This window comes from Bombyx mori, chromosome 16 (assembly GCF_030269925.1).
Source record: "Bombyx mori chromosome 16, ASM3026992v2".
Classification (NCBI taxonomy): domain Eukaryota; kingdom Metazoa; phylum Arthropoda; class Insecta; order Lepidoptera; family Bombycidae; genus Bombyx; species Bombyx mori.
Genome location: NC_085122.1, coordinates 8,976,309 through 8,998,208, shown reverse-complemented (window position 1 = coordinate 8,998,208; position 21,900 = coordinate 8,976,309). Strand labels below are relative to the sequence as shown.

Sequence of the window (21,900 nt, the reverse complement as noted above, 5' to 3'; positions counted from 1 at the left end):
TTTGACAATAAGTAGTATGCATGCGTGTGTGCGTCAAATACATGGTATGTAGTGTGTGTAATGTTTTCTTTATTGATTTAATGTATCTTTTATGCATTATTTAAAAAAAAATATTAGCATTGTACACTTCTTCTCTATATTCTCTATAAGTGTGGAAAATTTCATACTCCTCCGTCCGCGCAATTTTCGTAAAAAGGGATACAAAGTTTTTGCTTCACGTATTAATATATAGATATACCTATTATATAAATTATATTCTGGAATTTTACCGCCAATGTGCTCTTAAGCCACAATTACTTAAATTACGATTATATAGTGTATTCCGTGATAATCATAATAAAGCTTGGCAACCTTGAACTCCTAGACAATAAATAAAATTCTTATGAGTATCTTGTAAGGTAATTTATAATATTAATTGATACAAGAGTTTATGGAATGACAACAATCACTGAAATAGGGATGTAGACCTATAGACTCAATAATTAAAGTTACTTTAAAATTTTAATCTCGCGTTTTTTTTTTTTGTTGTCATTATACTATTTCCGACAGTTTAAATATTATCTAATACATAGATTATTATCCCTAATTTAAAAATGGAACGCAAAATAATGGATTCCGAAATGACTAAGTTACTAATCTTACTAATTGGATTGAGAGGACAAAGAACAAAAAAAAATCGATGTCAACTGGCAGAAGTTTCTGGAACCTAAGCTGCCGCTCCTTTAGAATCTATTATACCATGTATTATACATTGATTACAACAATTTTTTTTTGTTCTTTGTCCTCTCAACCCATTTAGTAGATTAGTAACTTAGACTAAACTAGACTTAGACTAACATATCTAATATTTTTAGATGTTCTGATTGCACTTATGCCACCACTTGTCGAATGTTACAATAAACAAAGCTGGTGCAATAAAAGTCATACAATAAAAATCATTGCTATAGCGTCGCAATCCTCTGTGCAAGGCTGAGATAAAAGATCACAAAAAGCTTTATATAGCTTTTTAAAGAGTTATAGAAGTGGCTGCTTCCTTAAGCGGCTGACATACGAGTATTCATATGTAGAGCATAGGCAATTTAGAGGCGTCGATTTTTTGAGAATATTTTCATTATTGCTATTAGATGTTAGATGTTATTGTTATATTAGATGTTAATGCTTTTGCCAATATATCTTAAAAAAATTAAGTACCTACTACATAACTTGATAACTAATTTCGATTCTGCTATTACATAAACATTTATTTTAAATGATGATTTATATTGCTTAATAAATCTAAACATACAATAATAAAACATAGCCAGCATGTTTGTTATCCTTTCGTAGAAAAATTTCATGTTCCTTATATAGTATACGCCTCCGTATACACATTCATAGAACACGGACGACTTTTATATTTCTTAATCATATCTACCTTTTCCTAAACTTACTCTTAGCAAGCGAATACCCTCCGGCTTTCAAGATTTTGAAGTTATACTTCTTTAGGCGCGTTATGAAAAATTGATGAGAGTGAAATTTTACAATGCGCGCGCACCGTGACACAAAATTAACAGAATGAAGTTGCCCACTAAATCGCTCATTACAATACGACCGACGTAACTTGGCGAGTCTGAATATAGCCGCAGGTGAACTTTCCGAACCGTACCGAGAATTACCGAATTTATAGGATGTCAAGAAGAGGGATGTCCAAGTTTGAGGATGTTACTTAATCGATTTTTTTTCAAATTAATTAAAATTTAATTAAAAAAAAGAAATCAATTTAATAAAAATAATGTATAACTTCTTACGCGCGTACATAAGTACACGCACCCTTTTTTTATAGGATCGCGAGGTAGTTGAAGTTTGAACATGATCTAAAGTGCATAACCATGAACAGAGTCATCCAATGTATTTGTAACAATTATTTAAATAAATTTTATCGTCCTAGCGTATACCGAGTATAATCTATGTTAGATACGTCGGATTCTTACAAACGTAACTAATTTTTGATCGCCTTGTTAGTCCTGTGGTTCCTGACTGGACTCCGGGGTACTGGTATAAGTCCTAATCATTCATTAAATAGTGAAAGATATTCGATTTTCGCGTGTCGAGTTTAGCTTTTTGTTTGGTACCCTTAACGCGTATTAAGATTCTAGCTTATATTAGGTTCGTCTTTTAGTTAGTTGCTATTTGTTATCTAATTATTGCATTCATTTGGTCTGAAAATTAATCGTATATGATAGTATTATTTTATTAGCCTTAGCCTTTTGGTAGAATATTTACTTAGTTTTTGTTGTTTAAAATAATCTATTTTGTCGATGTAATCATATAAATCGATACTACTTTTAAAATTAATGTTTGGGTATTTGTTATTTTTGTCCCAAATTGATACGAGACACGACGTATAATCACATTAAGGGAAATTTACGTTGTAAACTTACCTTCAACGAGGCGTTTTTATCAATAAAGCCGTATGTACAGTGTTAAGCGGCAGCGGTTCACGGCTTTACTATATTTATGAAACAAATACATTAGATATTAGATGTTATTTAGGTTTTTTATTGTAAGCCCATCTGACAGATATGTCTCCAAGAAGTGTACCGTAAACGCTTTCGCCCTCTTTGAGAATTTAACCATAACTGTGCATGGTTGATATCTATAGATATGTATTTCTTCTGATTTAAGTTAAATAATACCTGAAACTTTAGAAACCGCAAACGCTCCCGCTCTCTCTTGTGCCAACATAACCACAGCGTCTCAAAACGTAAATACATAAACCGTTTCTTTATATAAAGAGAATCCTGGTGACTTACTCAGTATTAAGTTGTCATACACGTGTACGAGTAGGTACACACACCAGTTCAAGTAGTAACAGTAATAAAGTAATTAAATTTTAACTAAAATGTATAAAGTCTGTAGTTTATGTACTTTCCTTTACTTTGTAATTTTAATGGCTACCTGTAGATGTTGGGTGATGACAGACGTAGATGGTGACTATTTAGACCTTGAATACGGTATACCGGAAGAGGACTTGCAGGGAATAAGCAATTCTGACCTGCCACAGAGGAGATTCAGCCTCATTTTTCCTGGTAAGAAAAAAAAAGTTTTTCATACAAAATTTACACTTTAAAACGAAACTTATTCCTGATTCAAACTCATAGAGTAACCGAAAAAAATTCAAAACGGCGGGAAAAACAAATGGAAATATTTGACACGAGATGTCATAGTAAAACTTGTTTGAATCATAAATTTTAAACGTTAAGTGAGTTCTGTTGTTCCGGAGAATATCTATATATTAATACGTGAAGCAAAAACTTTGTATCCATTTTTACGAAAATTGCGCGGACGGAGGAGTATGAAATTTTCCACACTTTAGAGAATATAGAGAATTAGTGCACAATGCTATTTTTTTTTTAAATAATGCATAAAAGATACATTAAATCAATAAAGAAAACATTACACACGCTACCATGTATTTGACGCACACACGCATTCACACTATTTATTTATTGTCAAACTTTTGTTCTTGGCGTCTGTTGTCAAATTGAGATTAAATTAAATATTGTTTGCCTTTGTTAATATTTTTTATAGTGCAGTCTTGGTGAAATTTGTGATTATAGAAGTATAAAATACAATCATAATAGTGTACAAACTTACAGTTCCAATTAATTATAGTCGAATTTCGACTACTGCGCGACCTCTAGTATACTTAAGTGGTTTTTTTTTTATTGCCTTTGTAGACAGACGAGCATACGGCCCACCTGATGGTAAGTGGTCACCGTCGCTCATGGACGTCAGCAATGCCAGGGGCAGAGCCAAGCCGCTGCCTACCATATTCTTATGGTTCTTATGTTCTTCTTCAAAATTCATTCTAATATTAAAAATGTAAAAGTGTGTTTTTTTTTATCTTATTTCACGTCGAAACGAAACAACGGATTGGCGTGATTTTTCGGCTTCACCCGCGGTACGACAATAACCGCGGGTAAAATCGCGGGACTCGGCTATAAATAATAAAATTTAATGTTTCCGAAGCGAAGCGAGGGGGGTCGCTTGTAATATATAAAATAAACATATTTGTTAAAGGTATTCGTTTGCCATCAATCGTATTAAATAACTATGTTAAAAAAAAAATCTTAATTAAATACAACTTTGGTAGTACTCAAAATAGGCAACGAAAAATCAGTTATGTACCATTTTCTCCTCTGCTTGTCAAACCGTGTTATGTTTAGTTTATTAGATAAATATATTTCTTTAATGTGATAAATATTTCTTCGGATTTCGAACATTTCGCGAACGTTAGGTGAAATAAATACACCAACAACATTTTGAACTATGTCCAAATGTAAAATTTTGCAATTTTATTAATCAACGTTACCCGTAGCGTGAATGGACGCACAGGTAGAAAAAAACTTTTTGTCTTGGTTTCTATTTTAATTTTTGTAGATCGTAGTCAAATATCAACGACAACTATTCACTGAGTTTCTCGCTGGGTCTTCTCACTCGGTCGCGATTCTAATCCGGTGGTAGAATTCTGCGAAGCACTGCTCTTACTTAGCACAGTAAATGCCATTACTTATGCGACATGAGGTCGCAGATTCAATCGGATTGTACAGCAGCTATACCCTTTACTGCTCCGCAGAAATAGACAGAATCGGTGGTTCAGGCTAACAACGGGCCTTACCAGCAAAAACACAAGATCATTTTATTTGAAGTCGTCGTGGCCTAAAGGATAAGACGTCCGGTGCATTCGTATCAAGCGATACAACGGTGTTCGAATCCCGCAGGCGGGTACCAATTTTTCTAATGAAATACGTACATAACAAATGTTCACGATTGACTTCCACGGTGAAGGAATAACATCGTATAATAAAAATCAAATCTGAAAATATTAAAATCAAATCAGAACTCAAATCTAAAAATCCAAAATTTGCGTAATTTTACTGGTGGTAGCACCTCTTCTGAGTCCGCACGGGTAGGTACCACCACCCTGCCTATTTCAGCCGTGAACCTGTAATGCGTTTCGATTTGAAGGGTGGGGCAGCCGTTGTAACTATGTATACTGAGATCTTAGAACTTATATCTCAAGGTGGGTGGCGCATTTACGTCATAGATGTCTATGGGCTCCACTAACCACTTAAACCAGATGGGCTGTGAGCTCGTCCACCCATCTAAGATTTTTTATTTATATTTTATTCGTCAAAATTTTTCTTTTATATTATTATCATGATATAATATTGTCTACGTTGTTTATGTGATTATATATATATAATATACCGTGTATGTGTTTGTATATTGTATAAAGTAGTTTGGTTATTTTCACATTAAGTTATGCACCTACCACAGGATTCTCTACACCACCCTTGGTTGACTGGTAGAGAATGCCTCAAGCATTAAGTCCGCCATTGTACTTCTGTGCATTAAGTTAAATATAAAAAAAAAAAAAATGTATTCCGTTTTTTTTACACTGCCATATTCATTCATCGCGTACTTCGATCAACAATAGTAACTCGCGTATTTTACATTTTTTATCGAAATACCTATTGATTCCAGGTACGAAATGGTGCGGGGCTGGTAACGTGGCAGACGACTACGAAGACCTAGGATCCGAACGGGAGACAGACATGTGCTGCCGGGATCACGACAACTGTCCTGACCTCATACTGGCGGGGGAAACCAAGAATAACCTGACCAATTCAGCTTTCTACACCAGGCAAGTTGAGTTTAGATTTCAATGGCCACCCTAGATATTCGTAGATTGTAAAATTAGTTCAGAAATTTCACAAAACACGTCTGAACACAACTATCTTCTTCTTCTATCTTCTATATATATAAAAATGAATCGCTGTTCGTTAGTCTCGCTAAAACTCGAGAACGGCTGGACCGATTTGATGTGTCCCCCGTCGGACGGATTCCTTTTGTTTGTTTTAAGTTTATTTTATAAAAAAATTTAGGTATTTTATTTATCGATTGAGGCACTACGAAGTCTGCCGGGTCAGCTAGTAATTAAAATATTACGCTATTGAAGACCAAAAATAATTAATGCATAACGACTAGCCACATGCGACATCATACTTAGTGATTCTTTTTAAATGTATAAGTTTAAAATAATTACAATCAATAAAATTTGTTTAGCAACACAAATTAAAAGAAATAATTCACAAAAATTGATCGGATCAAAATTGATTGATTAATTTATTTAAAATCTCTTCTAATTTTATCTTATTGTTTCATATTATTATTGTTTTGTTGCCCGATCTCAGAGATTTCACACAGAAAATGCTTTCATATCTATAATTACTGGTGGTAGGACCTCTTGTGAGTCCGTACGGGTAGGTACCACCGCCCCGCCTATTTCTGCCGTGAAGCAGTAATACGTTTCGGTTTGAAGGGTGGGGCAGCTGTTGTGACTATACTGAGACCTTAGAACTATATCTCAAGGTGTGTGGCGCATTTACGTTGTAGATGTCTATGGGCTCCAGTAACCACTTAACACCAGGTGGGCTGTGAGCTCGTCCACACATCTCAGCAAAAAAAAAAAATAAAAAAAAATTAAGAAAAAAAAACATAATTTGTTTTTAGGAAACTATTTAAATTTTTATTAATAATACATAATTAACTCTATATTAAGGATATTTTCTTTAATGCAAAGAGTTTTTTCTTCGAAATCTAACAACTTAATAGGCTGCAGATACATGTAAGGATTTCGCACTCCTTAAAATTAATTTAATTGCGTTCTGTTTCTGTAAACCTTTCGTCTTAAATAAACATTTTAATCCGCAGGTTAAGTTGCGAATGCGATGAAGGGTTTCGAAAATGTCTCCACGATGCGAACAGCACCACAGCCAAACGCATCGGAGTTATTTATTTCAATGCACTGGGGACAAAATGCTACAGGAAGGATTATCCGATTGTGAAATGCACAATGCGCGGAGGGTAAGTCTAAAAAGTAATGTCACATATGAGTCGACTATTATCAAAGCCGGCAATGTGACTTTTGGACAATTATTGGTAAATAAGAAAAACGAATTATTGACTTTGTATTCCATTGGCAGTCACAAAACTCTTCTGAACGACATCTTAGATAAATAAAAGGTTAAGTATTAACCTTTATTTAATGCAGGTTTTTTGAACCGTATTCCTTGAAGGAGACGATTGATATTCAAATCAATCTGTATTGCCATATCAATAACATTTTTTTGTCCAAATGCACAGATTGCCACCTTTGATAATAGACGACTCATATATGGTATTTAAAAATTTAACCCATCATGTTTCTTATTTATGTGTAAAGAAGCATTTTTTTTAAATAATTATTATTATATTATAATATATTATGTATTAATTGTATGTATATTTACGGATATATGTATGCATGTGTGTATGTGTACATATATGTATATGTATGTCACTGGATTGGTAAACCGCGCGTAGTTCGTTTCCAAATGATTCTTGTCCACCTGATGGTTGTCTGGAAGAGATCGCTCTTAGCGATAAGACCGCCAATTGTACTTTTTTGTATTTAATGTATCGCACTGTTTATTTCTTTTTTGGTGTACAATAAAGAATACTTTCTCTCTCTCTCTCTCAATTTTCTCGCCGGATCTTTTCAGTGGGTAGCTATACCGATCCAGTGGTAGCGAATAACTGATCTAGCTAGCTCTTGTTAGTAATTCTCTCAGTTTGAGCCCTGTGAGCTCACTTAGCAGGAAAAGCCCTAAGACGCGAAGCTACTACTACCGGTGATTTGGTAGAGAAAAAAAAGCTTAAAAATCTCCATAATTTATCTGAAGTTATACTTCTTTTGACGCCTTCTGGAAAGAGTGTATTTTTAGCACGTGATGCTTAGTATGACGATATAGCGATCAAATTAAGCACACTTCAAAAATTGTGCCTCAAGATTACAGGAGATTTCAAGCAAAATCTCCAAATGTTAACATAAAATAATAAGTTTTTTTTTTTTATTGCTTAGATGGGTGGACGAGCTCACAGTCCACCTGGTGTCAAGTGGTTACTGGAGCCCATAGACATCTACAACGTAAATGCGCGGGTGGCGCAAAAACTAAATTATACGATACTATTGAAATTTTGTAAAATGAAAACCTACTTAATTTTATTAAACCGAAAATGTATTTTTCATTTCACGTTACAGTTGGTTCAAGAGGAAATGTTTACGATACGACGTCGATATGAATGAGGATCAGATATACCAATGGTTCGACGTGAGTAACTATTGATAGCCGATGATGAATCAATAGTAATAGAAGTAATAGAAGAAGAAATAATAAATAATGTATAAATTAACTGGGAACAAAACACGCACGATCATCCGACCTCAAATTAGGACTACCCTGTTATGGATACCAGAGACTGACATACATACTTATATACATTTAAATATATACATACATAGATAATAAAAAGTCAGAAAAAGAGTAAACAAACCTGTTCATCACACGAATGTTTGCCTGATGTGGGAATCGAACCCAGGACCCTCGGCACAAAAGTCAGACGCGTTAACTATTGCACCATCGAGTCAATCGAAGTGTGAAAATGAAACAAAACGGCCTCATTAACGTCCCAAAGACCTTCCCTGCTGGATAAAGACTTCCTCCCCAAAATCATCCTAAAATACTGCCGCATCTTGGAGCGGGTCTCCCACTCTGTGACGTCACGTACGCAGCCCCCACTAAACCACTTATTACCCATGTGATTATTCTAATTAAGAAATACGATATGTTTAACTCAATATTCCGATAGTACAGTGCTATTTTCTGCTATAATTGTATTTTCAAGTTTGTTATTAAATTTTGGCGACATTACTTTAAAGTTTTTTTTTTTAAATGTCCTACGTATTAAATTATGTGCTTTTTTGGGATTAAATTTGTAATAAATATATCTATTGTTTGAAATAGTTTTTTAATCAGTATTCCCAATCACCTCACAGCTCTATCGTGGGCTTTTTGCGTTGGACTTGTGGCGTTTAAGAACGCAACTTTTTATGATGTGTAAGCCGGAACGCACGAGAGGTGGGAAAAAGAATATAGTCTGTGACACGGGACCTTTTTACCGCCGAAAATTTAAAACGTAAAAATAATTTATAATGTGTTTAATAACTAATATAATATAATAACTTAGAATTGTTTATGCCGCTACAACAATAAAAATTCTATTGTTTCAACTGTGGTGTTAATTACATAAAACACGACTTTACGGCGAAATAAAGAAGGGACTCTATATGGACTCCCTCAGACTCTAAGAAGTAACGAATTGAAATTGAAGTCGGGTGTTAGTTTCGTAAGCTTAATCCAGTAAACTGATCTATGCATTTACACACATTTAAGGTTCCACAAGTGACTGCTTAAGCTCTGTGTTGTTTAAGTTCTATGATGTTTACAAAAATAGCTTCACGATCCTCAAAATTGCTATAACTTTTATTGTAGGCGTTAAGTAATCAAATTGGATACGAAAGTACGGAAAGACTAAATGAACCTCTTTACTTGTTTCTTTCTTATTTATTTATTATGTATCTGATTTTACGTATTTCACGAGGGCTTCTTCAATTATATCCCTTCTTATTTCCCATTAAAATCATTAGTCACAACAATTTTGATCGTTAATGGAAATTTCAGGTTTCATATCACTATACATTACGGACAAACATTTAAATCAGTTTTAAGGTATGAAAAATAATAGTCAAATTTTATTGCATAGATAGGTGGACGAGCTCACAGCCCACCTGGTGTTAAGTGGTTATCGGAACCCATAAACGTCTACAACGTAATTGCCGCCACCCACTTTGATATATAAGTTTTAATGGTCTCAGTATAGTACAACGGCTGCCCCACTCTTCAAGCCGAAACGCATTACTGATTCACGGCAGAAATAGGCGGTGGGGTGGGACCTACCCGCGCGGACTCACAAGAGGTCCTACCACCGGTAAAAATTCCTACATTCCTTACAAACGCTCGTCCAAATTTGATAACTTTATACCTTAATATTGGGGCTGGTTGAAAAAATTACCACATACCAGTAAAAGCTGTAAATTATATTAATTGTAATTAAAACGAATTCAAAAAGAATATCGAATTAATACGAACACTACGGTATTATTCGTTGACTTTGGAATACGGCACTAAACAATTACCCAACTTACTAACAATCCGCGAAAACCAAAGAAAATTCTACACTACCCTTACTTTTGACATTAAAGTCGTAGCATTTCTATTATAATACTAGCCGTACACTCCCGCTTCGCTGGGCATTTAAAATTAACATTACAATTAATGTTATTATTATTAGGGAGCCCAACACTCATATAAATATTAGCCTATCCATTAAGTACATGTATTTTCTACATGGATACCAAGTTTCAAGTAAATCGGATGTATGGTTCAGTAGTTATAACGGAACATCCGTAAATATCACTGTAGATTTATACATTAGTATAGCTGATTATGTGTGCAACGACAAGCAAAAGTGCTGTTATCAGAATTTAAATAAATCAAACCAATTAATTTTTATTTAATTTCTATTTATTTTGATATCACTTGAGTTATAAACGTACATTAGAGGTAATTGTGATTAATCCACACTAAAAAATAATAATCTATAACACATATTTTACGTAATACTACAAACTCTTAAATAAATTACTACTATAGGAACAATGGTATCACATTAACGTTATAATACTATGGGCTGCATCCGGGAAGGTGTTCAGTGTGTCCAGGTCATCAGTTGGCGTAGTTCCTGACGTCGAACCACTGGTAGATCTGTTCGCTCCTCGTGTCGTAATCGTACTCCAAACATTTCTTTCTGAACAATCTGTAACAGTTAAGCCATAGTTTAGAGATGCGATCAGTATTATCTTAGGACGACCTTGAACACGGTATCCTGTCGATGGTACTTTAGTTAGATTCAGTACTGACCCTCCGTAAGTGTTGCAGCCTACGACAGGGTAGTCTCGTCTGTAGCACTTGGTGCCGAGCGCGTTGAAGTATATCTTGCCGATTCTGCGCGACGTCTTCGTGTTAGCTTTGTTCAGACACAGCCGGAATGCCTCGTCACATTTACAGTTCAACCTGGAAGAAAGATGATAACTATATTATGATACTTCTTAAAGAACTATTGCCTTATTTAAGAATAAATCTTATTGAATATAAAGTACAATATTATGTTTATTTATTTTTCTTAAAATGTCCGTGTAGTACCTGGTGTAGAAGGCGTCGTTGGTGAGGCCGTGCTTGGTCTCCCCGGCGAGTATGAGGTCAGTGCAGTGGTCGTGCTCTCGACAGCACATGTCAGTCTCGCGCGCTGAGCCCAGGTCCTCGTAGTTCTTCGCTATGTCCCCCTTACCGCACCATTTTGTACCTGAAAATAATAAAGACTATATTTTTAATTTACTGATACTTTTTCGCTGGAACTAAGTATTCATTAAACGAACAGTTAGTCTGTAGTCAATGCGCAGAAATTAAATACAATCATCTAGTAAAAAAACTCTTACCAGGAAATATGAAGTCGAACTTCTTCCTTGCTATTGTTTCACTTTGAATATCTAGTACGTCTTCATCGATATTAACAGCAGCGTCGTCCGCAAACCAGCTGCCGGTCACTCCGTTAATGTATAAAACGATCATTAGAAAGGAACAATATAAACAAGCGGCCATTTTGAACACCTCCAACGGCTTTATGTATTCGTACTGTTAAAGTATTACACTGTTTGAAGAGCGTAAATTAGTAAATGAACCTGTATCGGCTAGTATTACTCTTGTGTTACTGAATGAAGGAAGTCACTGAATATGACTTTATATGTAATGTTTTATCGTTCATTATTTTGTTCAAGTTTCCTTTAGCATGACGTCGTTGTGTTCATCAATAAACTGGGACTAGCCAAGAAGCAACAATACGTAAGCACATTTAGCGCGTATATATATGTAATACAATATATACAAATACATACGTAATACAAATATATTCCCACGTGGCGATGAGATAATAAAATCTGTGGTGTCAGCAAAATAAAAAAAGGGTGCGTGTACTTATGTACGCGCTTAAGAAGTTATACTTTATGTTTATTAAATTTATTTCCTTTTTTTTTAAATATTAAATAATTAATAATAAATATTTAACGTTAATAATTTAATAACATTTAGTATGAATTATATTAAATAATAATTTTGTCATTTATATTACTAAATAATACATACAGATAGTTAACCTCAATTGTATTGGAGCACATAGGAAGGTTGATGAGCACAGTTTTTTCACAAATATTTTCTAATATTAATTAGTATTGATTTAAATATTCAATTTAAATCACTTCTGATTATAATTCAGACGCACATATAAAATTCGCACTTGTATAATGAAAACAAAATCAAAACACGTCTTTTAAATGTAGAAACTCAAAGAATGTGGATAAATATTATAAATATAAATACACAGTGAAAAGAGGCGGCGTGCGTGCCAACATGCGCCACTAACAGAGGTTCCATTTCTGTTTTGTTGGTAGCATTTTTTCCTCACCTTAATGAGCGATTTAGTGGGCAACTTCATTTCTGTTAATTTTGTGTCACGGTGCGCGCGCATCGTAAAATTTCACTCTTATAAATTTTTCATAACGCGCCTAAAGAAGTAAACTTCAAAAATAAAAAAACTAATCTACTATAATATGACGAACGAATTGAGAGCCTTTTCCTTTTCTACTTAAAATTGGTTAGAAGGGGCAGTTTATTTTATTTTCTATAGTATAACCCAGGATTCAAGAAATAGGATGGTGGTATATACCTGTGTCTCGCTACCCCTCTCTCTTTTTCAGCCCACAGAGGTCCACTAGCCGAACATTACGGTATGCTCTACAATAAGTAAATGTCTGCCATCGCATCATGGTGGTATAATGTTCAAGTTACGCTGCTGCCTATTAACCGGTGACTCCCTAAGAAGCCTTTTAAAACAGTCACCGAAGAGATAGTGTAGTGCAATTTAAAAACACCAAGTTGGCGCAGGTGAGATCAATTCACGATCAACTTAGTGTTGTGCATTACCTGGGAACCATCATGAGGCTAATGCTGCCTTTCGCGTTGATATAAAGGTGGAAGTTTCAATGATAATAAAGTAAAACCACCGTTATCGACTGATGCTTTAAAGTAGACAGATGTATAGGCAGCGCATAGATAGGCAGCAACTTGGCTCTATCCCTGGCATTGCTGAAGCCCATGGGCGACGGTAACCACGGCCGTACGATCGTTTGCCAACAAGGGCAATTAAAAAAAAGGTGGTGGACCTCACTGCGCGCTGGCATTACGCACAAGCACTACTGAAGACTCCGTTTAAATGTAAACTAGCCCCTTACCACGAAGTAATTTAACTCCCGGTAATTATGCCGGGCTGGTCTCGTAAAGACTACTTAAGAATATAGTTGACTGAATATGGCAACGAATGGTACTAGTGTAATTCAAATAAATAAAAAATATAACACATAAGCTATATGTTTGTACTTTATTTCTCATTTAAATCAAATTAATTTTCATACGTTCCCCAAGGGAAACCTAATTTACGTACGAATGCAATAAACAAAAGTTAAAAACGCGTAGTCTTCTTACGTCTGTGATTTTGTAAAAGTAAATGACGTATTATTGTTGTAAATAATAGCGATGTAGATCAATGTTTCCCTTCGCGCGTTGTCCCGATTTACTGCCATCACGTCACATTACAGGAAACTGTGAAAAAACAGCTATATAATATATAAAGAAAAACATTAAATAATTAATCATTCAGTATTAAAAAGACTTCAATACGAACAGCACCAATTTATGAAATAGTTATATAGTGCTTAATTTCGATAGAAAAAAGTTGTTGAAATGTTCAAAATGGCCGCTTGTTTTTGTTGTTTCATTTTAATGATCACATTGTACATTAACGGAGTGACCGGCAGCTGGTTTGCGGACGGACGACTCTGCTATTAATATCGATGAAGACGTACTAGATATTCAAAGTGAATCAATAGCAAGAAAGAAGTTCGACTTCATCTTTCCTGGTAAGAGTTTATTTACTAGTTGATTAATTAATTCATTTCTGCGCATCGACAACTAACTAGCTGTTCGTCTAATCAACACTTTGTTCTAGCTAAAAAGAATTAGTAAATTGAAAAAAATGTATTTTACTTTCAAAAGGTACAAAGTGGTGCGGTAAAGGGGACATAGCGAAGAGCTACGAGGACCTGGGCTCAGCGCGCGAGACTGACATGTGCTGTCGGGAGCACGACCACTGCACTGACCTCATACTCGCCGGGGAGACCAAGCACGGCCTCACCAACGACGCCTTCTACACCAGGTACTACACGGACATTTGAAGAAAACGAAATAAACATAATATAGTACTATAAATTCAATAAATTTGTTCTTCAATAAGGCAATAGTTCTTATAGAAGTATCATAATATAGCTATCATCTTTCTTCCAGGTTGAACTGTAAATGTGACGAGGCATTCCGGCTGTGTCTGAACAAAGCTAACACGAAGACGTCGCGCAGAATCGGCAAGATATACTTCAACGCGCTCGGCACCAAGTGCTACAGACAAGACTACCCTGTCGTAGGCTGCAACACTTACGGAGGGTCAGTACTGAATCTAACTAAAGTACTATCGACAGGATACCGTGTTCAAGGTCGTCCTAAGATAATACTGATCGCATCTCTAAACTATTGCTTAACTGTTGCAGATTGTTCAGAAAGAAATGTTTGGAGTACGATTACGACACGAGGAGCGAACAGATCTACCAGTGGTTCGACGTCAGGAACTACGCCAACTGATGACCTGGACACACTGAACACCTTCCCGGATGCAGCCCATAGTATTATAACATTAATGTGATACCATTGTTCCTATAGTCTGTAATTTATTCAAGAGTTGTAGCAGTACGTAAAAGACATTAAAGTTTTCTTGTAAATGTGGATCAATCACAATTACCTTTAATGAACATTTATAATTTAAGTGATTATTCATCAAAATAAATGGAAGAAAATTACTTTTTTTATTTATTTTAAAATAATATAATTTAAATTAATTTTATTTTATTTAAATATACAATTTAATTTCTATAACAGCGCTTGTGCTTAAATCGGTACACATAGTCGTAATATGGAAATGACTCGACTATAATCTCAAAAATAAGGATAACTTAGAAATTCCTTTGGTTTTGCGAATTCTTAGGATGTTTATTGGATTTTTTATTGCCCTTTTAGGCAGACGAGAATATGGCCCACCTGATGGTGTGTGGTTACCGTCGCCCATAGAGATCAATACTGTAGATAGATATAGATAGTACGAAACCGGCTGGCTGTTTATCTTTAAATTCTGTTGATTATTTACGTACAATTATTATTTAATAATATAGAATTATATAACATAAAGGTAAATAAAAGGTTTATTTTTATGGTTTATTAGGCGCCCATAAATTATATAAGTAAGAAATATGAATCAACTATTTACTTGATTATAAAATTACTGATTAAAAAATAAAAAGTTCTTTAAGTTTTTTTTTTTTTTTTTTATTGCCTTTGTAGGCAGACGGGCATACGGCCCACCTGATGGTGAGTGGTTACCGTCGCCCATGGACTTCAGCAATGCCAGGGGCAGAGCCAAGCCGCTGCCTACCGCTTAATACTCTCCATAAGCCTCGTTTGAAGAAGGACATGACATAGCGCTCGGGAAACACCGTGGAGGGGAGCTCATTCCATAGCCGGATGGTACGTGGCAAAAAAGATCTCTGGAAACGCACTGTGGATGACCGCAGTGGCTCCAGGTAGTATGGATGAACTCTACTCCGGTGGCGGGCGGTGCGATGGTAAAAACGAGATGCTGGTATCATCTCGAACAATTCCTCAGAGCACTCCCCATGGAACATACGGTACAAAATACAGAGGGAACCGAAGTCCCTCCGCAGACCCAGAGGCTCCAAACGATCCGAGAGTTGCCTAATCATTAGGATGTACTTGAACTAGTTCGTAAATAATGGCTCACACATTATGTGAGGCCGGAAGTGTTACTCGATAACACTAGGTACACTATCCTTACTTTTGACATTAAAGTCGAATCACTAAAGCTGACTGGGAACGCTACACGAAGACACTCGATGATTCCATTAGATGGATTATGAAATTATTATATTCGGGAAAACTATGAAAGATTCCTAAAGCTAGTACTTTCCACAGCTAAAAATGCATTCCAAGGGGATACCGGAAGCAATATATACCAAAACTGAAGCTCTATGGCAAGAGTTCGTAACCACTAGCGACCGGAATGTTGCTCTCGAACTCATTGAGTCCCTCAATGAAGCACGACAAGCTAAATGGGAAAGCACAGTCCAAGACATGAACTTCGCACTCTCAAGCCGTAAAGCCTGGCACCTACTTAAACGCTTCACTTCTGGAACTGCCATCCAGAAGAGTGAACCAAAAGTATGCCCCAGCAAAATTGCGGATAGGATTGTAAAATTGTCTAAAGCACCCAGCCACAAAAAACACACCCGTGAGGTGCGTAAGGATCTTGAATCTCTTAAGACAGACACTGCTCCAGGCCCCTATTTCAGCCGTCCAGTTACAGCAGACGAGATAACTGCCAGTATCAGAGCTATTAAGGGAAACAAAGCTTGTGGAAAAGACAAAATCTTTCCAGAGCTCATAAAACACAGTGGACCCCACACCCGTGAGTGGCTCGCGAAATTCTTCACGAATATCGTTGACTCTGGAAAAATCCCACTTGCGATGAAACGGGCGAAGATAACGGCAATACTCAAACCTGGTAAGCCAGCTGACAGTGCGGATAGCTATCGCCCCATTGCCCTTCTGAGCGTAATGTATAAAGTACTTGAGCGAATCATATTTAACCGCATTGCACCAACTATAGAAAAACATATTCCTCAAGAGCAAGCTGGATTCCGTCCAGGACGCAGCTGCTGCGATTAAGTGTTAGCACTGATCACACTCTTGGAGAGGGGCTTTAACGAAAACCTCAAGTCGTCAACTGTATTCGTGGACCTAACAGCTGCTTACGACACAGTGTGGCGCCAGGGACTGCTGTACAAACTACTCAAGCTGATCCCCTATATAAAGATCTACAAAGTTATTGAGGACGCCCTTACTAACAGACCATTCCGTGTCCATCTGGGAGATAAGTCTAGCTTATCGAGGGTCCTGAACAACGGCCTCCCGCAGGGCTCAGTCCTCACACCAACACTCTTCAACGTGTACACCCACGATTTGCCAGAGACGCTCTCCAGGAAATTTGCGTACGCTGACGATCTAGCTCTAGTCGCACAAGGTCGCAGTATAGAGACAACAGAAAGTCACCTTTATAACGACATGACCACGCTTGATGACTACTTCATTCGATGGCGCTTGTGTCCGAATGCCTCCAGGACGCAAGTCTGCTATTTCCACCTAAATAACCGACAGGCTAACAAGAAACCCAACGTCACCTTTAGAGGCTCCACTCTCCCCTTTAACCCCTGTCCCAAATATCTGGGTGTCACCCTAGACCGGTCTCTCACATACAGTGCCCATCTGAACAACGTCGCAGCGAAATTGAGAACCAGGAACAATATGCTAAAAAAGCTGACAGGGACAACGTGGGGGATGCTCGGCAGCGACGCGTCCTGGAAGGCAATGCTCGACCTTTGAGAGTCCATCATCTCGCAGAAGGAGGCGGCGGAGCGAGAGAGGGAGAGCTCTTCCCTTTCCGCACCGATCCGTCGCCGTCGAGCCGGGGGCTGGGATACGCCCGTACGTCCCGGCCCCTGTAGGTAGCGGCCTCCCCCCGGTGAAGGTCAAGGGGCAACCTGAGGGGTGAGGCTGCGCGGCGCGCTACTAGCACTCTAGCGCGCTGCCGTGGAGTAAATAGAGCGACCGATCGACGGTGTATCGCGTCCCGACCCGGCAGGCTGCTTCTGGTCCAGCGGGGTATTCCGGGACACCAGCGGCACCGTCTGGGCGGCCTGACGGGTTGCCGTACCGAGACGGCCGACGTTTCAGAGCCTTCGATTCGCCTCGAAGGCTCTGTCGGCTGGGCGTCCTTGGGGTGAGCCGCGCCGTCTGGTTGTAGTGTTGACCGCGGTAACCCCCCTACCTCATCCGGGTTCTGACCTCGGAGGGGATCGGACGTCGGGTGTAAGAGTGCAGGGGAGTCGTTTAGTGGGTGGGCCCTAAAATCCTTGGGCCCGCGGTCTGCTCACAACACCATGCAGATCGTTGAGTCTCACAAACCCCGCGCGCCCCTTTTGCGCGAGGACCTCGTAGGAGGTTCGGCCCTCTACACGAAAAAAAAAATATTGGGACAACGTGGGGAGCCTCAGCCAACTGCCTGAGGACATCCGGCCCTGGTAATATACGACGGCAGAAGACTGCGCGCCCCTGCATGGTTAAACAGCTCCCACACTACTGTAGTCGATACGCAACTAAACCACACCATGCGCCTAATACTGGTGGTAGGACCTCTTGTGAGTTCGCGCGGGTGGGTACTACCACCCTGCCTATTTCTGCAGTGAAGCAGTTATACGTTTCGGTTTGAAGGGTGGGGCAGCCGTTGTGACTATACTTGAGACCTTAGAACTTATATCTCAAGGTGAGTGGCGCATTTACGTTGTGGATGTCTATGGGCTCCAGTAACCACTTAACACCAGGTGGGCTGTGAGCTCGTCCACCCATCTAAGCAATAAAAAAAAAATCACGGGGTGCTTAAAACCAACCCCTCTGCATTGGCTTCCGGCACTGAGCAGCATTTCCCCACCCCACCTTCGCCGCACTCACCACCTATACGCAGATATAGAAAAGGTGCTTAGACGACCCAACCTGCCTATCAACAGGGACCTAGCCAGCTTCAAATCGACGAGATTGAAGTCATGAAACCCACCGGCATTACAGGCATACCAACCACACTCCAATCGGAACACAAACGAGGCCTGGGTTAAGAATGGTCAGCCAGATGTATCCCACCTGAACTGTTCGAGCTGAATCCACACTCTCGCCCACCTCGTTTCAAAGAAAAACGCCCAATCTGGTGTATGCTTAACCACCTGAGAACGGGAGTTGGTTACTGTAACCAACTGCGGAAGAGACGGGGCTGGACGCAAAACAAAAGCTGTGAATGCGGATGCCCACTGTACGCCACATTGTCATGGAATGCCCACTAACGAGATTCGCAGGCCAAGTGGAAGATCTCAAAAATGTAACAAAAGAAGCTATCGATTATTTCACAAATTGTAAATTTAAATTATAACCACGCAGGGTAAACGAATGTCATACGATAAATAAAATTTCCATTTTATGTGCAACGATTCAAGCACAAGTACTGTTATCAGAATTTGAAATGAATTAAACCAATCAATTTATTTCTACATATTTATTTTGATGTCACTTCAGTTATAAATGTACATTAGATATTAATTGTGTAATTAGTAATTATGATTAAACCACACTAAAAAATAATAATCTATAACCCGTATTTTACGTAATACTATAACTCTTAAATAAATTACAGACTATAGGAACAATGGTATCACATTAATGTTATATTAACTATGGGCTGCATCCGGGAAGGTGTTCAGTATGTCCAGGTCATCAGTTGGCGTAGTTCCTGACGTCGAACCACTGGTAGATCTGTTCGCTCCTCGTGTCGTAATCGTACTCCAAACATTTCTTTCTGAACAATCTGTAACAGTTAAGCAATAGTTTAGAGATGCGATCAGTATTATCTTAGAACGTCTTTGAACACGGTATCCTGTCGATAGTACTTCAGTTATATTCAGTACTGACCCTCCGTAAGTGTTGCAGCCTACGACAGGGTAGTCTCGTCTGTAGCACTTGGTGCCGAGCGCGTTGAAGTATATCTTGCCGATTCTGCGCGACGTCTTCGTGTTAGCTTTGTTCAGACACAGCCGGAATGCCTCGTCACATTTACAGTTCAACCTGGAAAAAAGACGATAGCTACATTATGATACTTCTAAAAGAACTACTGCCTTATTGAAGAACAAATCTTATTGAATTTATAGTACAATATTCTGTTTATTGCGTTTTCTTCAAATGTCCGTGTAGTAAGTACCTGGTGTAGAAGGCGTCGTTGGTGAGGCCGTGCTTGGTCTCCCCGGCGAGTATAAGGTCAGTGCAGTGGTCGTGCTCCCGACAGCACATGTCAGTCTCGCGCGCTGAGCCCAGGTCATCGTAGTTCTTCGCTATGTCCCCTTTACCGCACCATTTTGTACCTGAAAATAATAAAGACTATATTTTTAATTTTCTGATACTTTTTCGCTGGAACCAGGTATTGATTAGACGAACAGCGAGTCTGTAGTCGATACGCAGAAAATAATTATGATCAATTAGTAAATAAACTCTTACCAGGGAAGATGAAGTCGAACTTCTTCCTTGCTATTGTTTCATTTTGAATATCTAGTACATCTTCATCGGTATTAACCGCAGAGTCGTCAGTAAACCAGCTGCCCGTCACTCCGTTAATATACAAAACGATTATTATAATGAAAACACAGGAAAAAGCATTTTGAACATCTTTGATTTGATTTTTTAATTAATTCAAACTGTGACTTTTCGAACCGAAGCCTTTGTAAGACTGAATAATTCGAGTGATCGTGTTAGTCTTTATATTGTTTAATTGTTTCCTTGAACATGACGTAGTGATCTCCGTCGTAAGTTGGGACAAGCCGGGATGCTCTCAGTCTCAAAGTAATTACCTACAATAACACTACGCAAATAAACATGTGCACAATATTACGTTCGTATTTGTGTTCTTTCAAAAGATGCCTGTTATTGAGTTGTAAGGCGTGATCAAAACAACACGATGCGGGCTGACGATGGCGCTGACTGGGTAGGTCTTGGATTCGCAAACAGGAAAGAACATTAGGTACCACTACCGACTTTAGTTAGAAAATAAAACAAATGTACTACCACGGAGTGGTGATCTGGAGCTATTTTATTCTCATTGTAGGGGCGCCAGCAAAAGGCTTTCCTGATGGTTAATATCCACAGCTACACCACGGTTCACCGTTGGGACATATTGTCATATCGTCTGGAAAACACAGTGGAGGGGAGTTCCTTCCGAAGCCACATGGTGCATTGATATACTCTGCTCCGACCGTTTCCTGAGAGCAGAGACAGCCTTCATTGAGCAGGACTTCATGCAACCCTGGACTTGTGCTTGTTGAGCCCCTTTTTAGCTTTGAATGGTGAAAGATATTTTTATCCTTATAAAAATAGGCAAAGACAAAACAGTTAAATATCATTTTCTCCTCTGGGTCTCAACCGAATTCTTGTTTGTTTTGGTCACGGATGAGATTTGGTTGTTATTAATAAATGATATTTTTTTTCTTTTTCAAACTGTCTATAACAAAACAGTAGGGAAAACGTATTGCATCAAATAAATCTAAATATTGAGGTGTCCTAATTAGGCGTAGAAACTCTAATTTCATGTTTACTTAAACCTAGGCCTTACGACAGCATTGAGTTGAAAGAATAAAAAAATTTCAAAATTCTTATAGAGTCAGTAAAAAATGTTCTCGCCAACAATAAAAGGTACTTTAATAAGTTTTTTGATAAACAAACTTAATCTATTTATTAATAAGAAAAATATCTATTTATTAATTTATAAGTAGTGTTTTTTCACGAAAAATTATAACAGACAATATATTACAATACATTATCAGATCACTTCGGTTCACTTATTATTTAAGTAAAAAATTTAAATAACTAAAGATTTAGTTACAACACTAACTTGTACTTCAATAACAAACAATTGAGCAAACAAATTCAATGGAAGCTTTGCATGGCTTTAGAGATAGAAATGGTACCTAATTCTAGTTAATCAATTCAGGGCGATTTTTAAATTTTTTTTTATGCAAGAATGTATGTGTATGGAACTAGA

General features: G+C 37.7%; 5 protein-coding genes across 5 annotated transcripts; 3 read left to right on the top strand and 2 right to left on the bottom strand.

The window, feature by feature from the left end:
- The first annotated feature begins 2,765 nt into the window (after positions 1-2,765).
- LOC101741164 (phospholipase A2) lies at positions 2,766-8,888 on the top strand. The gene is made up of 4 exons (XM_004928778.5): positions 2,766-3,068; positions 5,530-5,689; positions 6,760-6,912; positions 8,129-8,888. The coding sequence occupies exons 1-4, from the start codon at positions 2,882-2,884 to the stop codon at positions 8,211-8,213; spliced, it is 585 nt and encodes a 194-aa protein (XP_004928835.1). The 5' UTR covers positions 2,766-2,881; the 3' UTR covers positions 8,214-8,888.
- Positions 8,889-10,493: 1,605 nt separating this feature from the next.
- LOC101745772 (phospholipase A2) lies at positions 10,494-11,894 on the bottom strand. The gene is made up of 4 exons (XM_004928976.5): positions 11,483-11,894; positions 11,190-11,349; positions 10,908-11,060; positions 10,494-10,803 (listed from the first exon to the last, which is right to left on the bottom strand). Exons 1-4 carry the CDS (start codon positions 11,643-11,645, stop codon positions 10,713-10,715), a joined length of 567 nt encoding a protein of 188 aa, XP_004929033.3. The 5' UTR covers positions 11,646-11,894; the 3' UTR covers positions 10,494-10,712.
- A 1,796-nt stretch (positions 11,895-13,690) lies between these two features.
- On the top strand, positions 13,691-15,001 carry LOC101745916 (phospholipase A2). The gene is given in 5 exon segments (XM_004928977.5): positions 13,691-13,925; positions 13,927-14,014; positions 14,151-14,310; positions 14,439-14,591; positions 14,696-15,001. Coding segments are annotated over 5 exon segments (579 nt in total). The 5' UTR covers positions 13,691-13,838; the 3' UTR covers positions 14,787-15,001.
- A 1,192-nt stretch (positions 15,002-16,193) lies between these two features.
- Positions 16,194-17,654, top strand: LOC119629719 (uncharacterized). The gene is made up of 2 exons (XM_038016579.1): positions 16,194-16,776; positions 17,020-17,654. The coding sequence occupies exons 1-2, from the start codon at positions 16,194-16,196 to the stop codon at positions 17,652-17,654; spliced, it is 1,218 nt and encodes a 405-aa protein (XP_037872507.1).
- A 1,702-nt stretch (positions 17,655-19,356) lies between these two features.
- On the bottom strand, positions 19,357-21,144 carry LOC134198703 (phospholipase A2-like). The gene is made up of 5 exons (XM_062673170.1): positions 21,105-21,144; positions 20,364-20,531; positions 20,071-20,230; positions 19,785-19,937; positions 19,357-19,680 (listed from the first exon to the last, which is right to left on the bottom strand). The coding sequence occupies exons 1-5, from the start codon at positions 21,142-21,144 to the stop codon at positions 19,590-19,592; spliced, it is 612 nt and encodes a 203-aa protein (XP_062529154.1). The 3' UTR covers positions 19,357-19,589.
- Between the last annotated feature and the right edge of the window lie 756 nt (positions 21,145-21,900).